This window comes from Amblyraja radiata, chromosome 19 (assembly GCF_010909765.2).
Source record: "Amblyraja radiata isolate CabotCenter1 chromosome 19, sAmbRad1.1.pri, whole genome shotgun sequence".
NCBI lineage: Eukaryota > Metazoa > Chordata > Chondrichthyes > Rajiformes > Rajidae > Amblyraja > Amblyraja radiata.
In genome coordinates, this window is record NC_045974.1 from 9,463,355 (window position 1) to 9,469,543 (window position 6,189).

General features: G+C 45.1%; 1 protein-coding gene across 3 annotated transcripts in view; it reads left to right on the plus strand.

The window, feature by feature from the left end:
- Positions 1-5,836, plus strand: part of asb15 (ankyrin repeat and SOCS box containing 15) — a 23,996-nt gene extending 18,160 nt beyond the window's left edge. For all 3 annotated transcript variants that reach the window (XM_033037630.1, XM_033037631.1, XM_033037632.1), the window contains one exon: positions 4,470-5,836. In XM_033037630.1, coding sequence (XP_032893521.1) covers positions 4,470-4,645 — 176 coding nt within the window. In that variant the 3' untranslated portion in view covers positions 4,646-5,836. The remainder of the gene's footprint in view (positions 1-4,469) is intronic.
- Positions 5,837-6,189: the final 353 nt, after the last annotated feature.

The window sequence follows — 6,189 nt, forward strand, 5'->3', positions numbered from 1 at the left end:
AGTTTGTACGTTCTCTCCGTGACCTCGTGGGTTTTGAGAATTTCGATTTCCTCCCACACTCCCAAGAAGTACAGGTTTGTAGGTTAATTGGCTTGGTGTAATTGAAAATTGTTCCTAGTGTGTGTAGGATGGTGTTAGTGGACGGGGATCGCTGGTCGATGTGGACTCGGTGGGCCGAAGGGCCCGATTCTGTGCTGTATCTCTAAACTAAACTAAATAAAAACAGGAGGTACACAAAAATGCTGGAGAAACTCAGCGGGTTTGCTGGAGAAACTCAGCAAATAAAAACAGGGATGTAATGCTGAGGCTTTATAAGACACTGGTCAGACCACATTTGTAGTAGTTTTAGGCCCCATATCTGAGAATGGAGGTGCTGGCATTGGAGAGGGTTCAGAGGAAGTTTATGAGAATGATCCCAGGAATGATTGGGCGTTTATGATGAGCGTTTGACGGCGCTGGAGTTTCGAAAGATGAGGGGGTCCTCATTGATGAAATTTAATGAAAGCACCGTTTTGTAAGATTCACTGAGGAACAATGGCACAACTGGTAGAGTTGCTGCCTCACAACGCCAGACACCCGGGTTCGACTCCAACCTCGGGAGCTGTCTATGTGGAGTTTGCACATTCTCTCTATCACTGTGGGCTTCCGACAGATACTCCTGTTTCCTCCCACACCCTAAAGATGTGTGGGTTTGTAGGTTAATTTGCCTCAGTAACATTGCCCCTAGTCAGGAGGGAGTGGATGCGAAAGTGGGTAACATGGAACTAGTGTGTCTGGGTGATCGATGGTCAGCGTGGACTCGGTGGGCGAAAAGGTCTCTTCACGTGCTGTATCGGTCAATCAATCAATCAATCAATCAATCAATCAATCAATCAATCAATCAATTCTGGCCATTTTGTTCCTCCCCATTCATGTCTATGAATTTTAAAATAGAACATTTTTCTCCCCCACTCCCAGATACAATATCTCCAAAATCCACACCATCATTATGATGTATATTTCTTCTCTTATTTCCGATTTCAACAAGACTATATAACGCAGAAAAACCAGGGTAAATTTCCATTCCGGTGCACACGAATGTTTCACCAGATGGAGAAAGGGTGACCTGTCTGTAAAACTAGGACTCGTTGAAAGATTGGAGTTACTACCCATCTCGCTGTTTGCTGACAGTATGTTTATTAAACTGCAGAATTCCAGATCAAAGCTGCTTTACGAATCGCCATTATCATTGACATTGTTTTTGTAGTTCATTCTGAATATTTATTTTTAAATAGTAAGTCCCTCATAATGTCATTTGAGAATTGAGCTCAGCTAATCGCTGTGACGGTGCTGTGAATGTACACAGGCAACTGGAACAAAGCTCAGGCTTATAACCGTTTTGTCTGCTGTTATTTCAGGTTGCTCTCACATTATTGGGATTATTAACTCTTCTGCGGCACATTTGCAGTAAAGGGTCCAGAACTAGGAGACAAATTCAAACTGGAGTTGTAAAATTTAGTTTAGTTCAGACTGGAGATGTAAAAATTAAATGCAAGAGATTAGGGCAGAGAGCGAGAGAAGCAACCCAAGTCACGTCAAGTTTATTCGTCACATACACATACGAGATGTGCAGTGGAATGAAAAGTGGCAATGCTCGCGGACTTTGTGCAAAAAGACAAACAAACAAACAACCAAACAAACTACAAACAGAATGGAACAGAATCACATATTCAAGTTCAAGTTCAAGTGAGTTTATTGTCATATGTCCCTGTATAGGACAATGAAATTCTTGCTTTGCTTAAGCACACAGAAAATAGTAGGCATTTACTACAAAACAGATAAATGTGTCCATATACCATGATATAAATATATACACACATGAATAAATAAACTGGTAAAGTGCAAATAACAGAAAGTGGTTATTAATAATCAGAGTTTTGTCCGAGCCAGGTTTAATAACCTGATGGCTGTGGGGAAGTAGCTATTCCTGAACCTGGTTGTTGCAGTCTTCAGGCTCCTGTACCTTCTACCTGAAGGTAGCAGGGAGATGAGTGTGTGGCCAGGATGGTGTGGGTCTTTGATGATACTGCCAGCCTTTTTGAGGCAGCGACTGCGATAAATCCCCTCGATGGAAGGAAGGTCAGAGCCGATGATGGACTGGGCAGTGTTTACTACTTTTTGTAGTCTTTTCCTCTCCAGGGCGCTCAAATTGCCGAACCAAGCCACGATGCAACCAGTCAGTATGCTCTCGACTGTGCACCTGTAGAAGTTAGAGAGAGTCTTCCTTGACAATCCGACTCTCCGTCATCTTCTCAGGAAGTAGAGGCGCTGATGAGCTCTTTTGATAATTGCGTTAGTGTTCTCGGACCAGGAAAGATCTTCAGAGATGTGCACGCCCAGGAATTTGAAGTCCTTGACCCTTTCAACCATCAACCCGTTGATATAAATGGGGCTGTGGGTCCCCCTCCTACTCCTTCCAAAGTCCACAATCAGTTCCTTGGTTTTGCTGGTGTTGAGGGCCAGGTTATTGCGCTGGCACCATATGGACAGTTGCTCGATCTCTCTTCTATATTCTGACTCATCCCCATCAGTGATACGCCCCACAATAGTGGTGTCATCAGCGAACTTGATGATGGAGTTCCCACTGTGGTTCGCTACGCAGTCATGGGTATAGAGTGAGTACAGCAGAGGGCTGAGCATGCAGCCTTGAGGTGCTCCCATGCTGATTGTTATCGAGGCTGACACATTTCCACCAATACGAACAGACTGTGGTCTGTGGATGAGGAAATCGAGGATCCAGTTGCAGAGGGATGCGCAGAGACCCAGTTCTGCGAGTTTGGTAACCAGTTTGGAGGGGATGATTGTGTTAAATGCCGAGCTGTAATCAATGAATAACAGCCTGACATATGAGTTTTTGTTGTCCAAGTGGTCCAGTGCGGAGTGGAGGGCCAGCGAGATCGCATCCACCGTTGATCTGTTGTGGCGGTACGCGAACTGCAGTGGGTCCAGGTTTTTGTCGAGGTAGGAGTTGATTTGCTCCATGATCAACCTCTCAAAGCACTTCATCACCACCGTCGTTAGTGCCACTGGTCGATAGTCATTGAGGCAGGTCATCTTACTCTTCTTGGGCACCGGTATAATTGATGCCCTTTTAAAGCAGTTGGGGACCTCAGACCTCAGAAGTGAGAGGTTGAAAATGTCCGTAAAAACTCCTGCCAGTTGGTCCGCACAGGTTTTTAGAACACGACCCGGTATACCATCAGGTATATTCTTTTACATATTGTGGGCGGAAGGAAAAAGGGAAAAAAACAGCAATTTAAAAAAAAGCAGTAGAGTGGCACAGTAAAGTTAGTCCCTGGTGAGATAGGAGTTTACAGTCCAAATGGCCTCTGGGAAGAAACTCCTTCTCAATCTCTCAACCTCTCCGTGCATAGAGTGTGAGACTGGGGAATGCATTTACCAGAGTCGCCGACCGAAGTAGAGACCGTCGTAACATTTGAGAATGTTCAATAATGACAGTGGCGCAGCTGTTAGAGACCCGGGTTCGATCCTGACCTCGGGTGCTGTCTGTGTGGAGTTTGCACGGTCTTCCTGTGACCGCGTCTCTGCTCACCAAGTCTGGCATAGTTATACAGTGGTGCAGTAATAGAGTTGCTGCTGGGGATTTAAGTGCAGTCGTAAGATTGTGATTACTTGAGTCTAGTTTCAAAATACAACTTGGAAACAGGTTCTTTAGCCAACAGACTCCATGCTGTCCATCGATCACGCATTCGCACTGGTTCTTGGCTGTTCCACTTGTACATCCACTCGGATCACACTAGGGGCAATTTACAGAGGGCCAATTAATCTATCGCTCAACGTTAGAACTGCTGCCTTACAGCGCCAGAGACCCATTGATCCTGACTACCGGTGCTGTCTGTATGGAGTTTGCATGTTCTCCCTGCAACTGCGTGAGTTTTCTCCAGGTGCTCCAGTTTCCTCCCACACTCCAAAGACATGCAAGTTTGTAGGTTAATTGGCTTCTGTTAATTGTAAATTGTCTCTAGTGCATAGGATAGTACTAGTGCACGGGTTGATCGCTGGTTGGTGCGGACTCAGTGGGCCGAAGGGTCTGTTGCAATGCTATATCTCTAAAGTCTAAAGGATTTAATTAACAGCCTAAGCTTTGACTAACAAGTTCAACATATTGCTGGAACTGATCGCAAAACCAAAGCTGTAACCATTGCTCAGTGTTTAATGGATTTCTAAATTATGTTTGTGTCATTTGGTGCCTTTTTGTCTGCTCCAAGAGACAAGAACCGCATACCTGCTCATCGATTTGCATTCAGAAATATGTAAAGAACAATATGCTAATGTCATGCTGCACTAATGCAAACCCGCCCTGTCAGATTCTGGTCTGCGGTATCGGTATCTCAGTGGTATATTTTTCCAGCATTTAAAAGTCGCACCGTAGCAAAACAACACTAAAGCCACCTTTCCTATCATTGCAGAAAACCCTCGACTTTTGAAGCATTTGTGCCGACTGAAAATACGGAAAAGTATGGGACAAAGACAGCTGCAGGACCCAACGTGTTTGGCATTGCTTCCGCTCCCTCCAGCGCTTGTGGATTATCTCTTGTATAAGGAATATGACTTATATGGAAGAGGTCTTGATCCACTGTGTTAGGAATGTGAACTATAATCATCACGTGCCATAGTTGTAGTTGTGTCTCGGGTCAGGACTCATCTTCAGACCGAAATGTTGCCTGCCCAATCCCTCCATAGATGTTGCCTGACTCGCTGAGTTCCTCCAGCATTTCATTTTTAGTTTAGTGATACGGCACGGAAACAAGCCCTTCAGCCCACCGAGACTATCAATCGCCCATTCACACTGCTTCCATCTAATTCAACTTTCTCATCCACTCCCTGCACTCTAGGGGCAATTACCCAGGGGCATATTAATGTACAACCCGCACGTGTTAGGGGTGAGGGAGGAAACCAGAGCACCCGGAGGAAACCCACGTGGTCACAGGGAGAATGTAGGCAAACTCCGTACAGACTGTACCCAAGGTCAGGATCGGGTGCGGGTCTCTGGCACTGTGAGGCAGTAACTACCAGTTGCGTCGCTGCCCCGCCAGCTGTGGTGTTTCATGTAAATGTTAAAACTTCCCTGACAGCTGTAACTGAATCTGGGTGGACAATTTTAAGCATGCAAGCAAGGGAGCCAGATACTCAACCAGTGCATGCATTTGGAGTGCCAGACTGAAAGGATATATTTTGGTGTAATTAATGTCTTCGTGCCACTGGTCCTGTAATAGCAGGTCAGTCATAGTCCACAGCAAATTAATCCTCACTTTGCTATTGCAACGGAGTGCGAGACTAATGGTTTCAGGGCTTGTTGGACACTTGTATATTCCAGACCTCCATGTTGATTTAGTTTAGTTTAGAGATACAGCGTGGAAACATGCCCTTTGGCCCACCGAGTCCACACCGACCAGCGAACCCCGCACACTAACTCCAGCCTACACACACACACCAGGGACAATTTACACGTTTACCAGCCAATTAACCTACAAAACTGTACGTCTTTGGAGTGTGGAAGGTAACCGAAGATCTCGGAGTAAACCCAACCGATCACGGGGAGAACGTACAAACTCCGTACAGACAGCACGGGTAGTCGGGATTGAACCCGGGTCTCGGGTGCTACAAGCATTTTAAGGCAGCAACGTTACTGCTGCACCACCTGATGAAATACTTAGTTGGAACCTATTCATTAAACCGGCGTGCATGCTTCTAGAATTGAGTATTATTTCTTTAAAAACACGACTTAATTTTATTCATAGAACTAGCATTTAATAAATTGGAAGCTTACTCTGAATTTCATGGTGTTTTGCATTATTCTTCATTCTGCATTCAAGAAGACTTAAATAGAAAATATGATGGATGGATAGAAAATTTGAGATACATAGATAGGATAGGCTTTAGTGTGAAGATAAACATTAAATGCTGGAGTAACTCAGCGGGACAGACAGCATCTCTGGAGAGAAGGAATGGGTGACGTTTCGGGTCGAGACCCTTCTGCAGCAGAGATGCTGCCTGTCCCGCTGAGTCGCTCCAGCGTTTTGTGTCTTCGGTTTAATTCAGCACCTGCAGATCCTTCCAACACAAAGGTTTTAGTATGTTATGTTACAGATGTACAAGACGTTGGAGAGTCCGTACTTGGAGAATTGT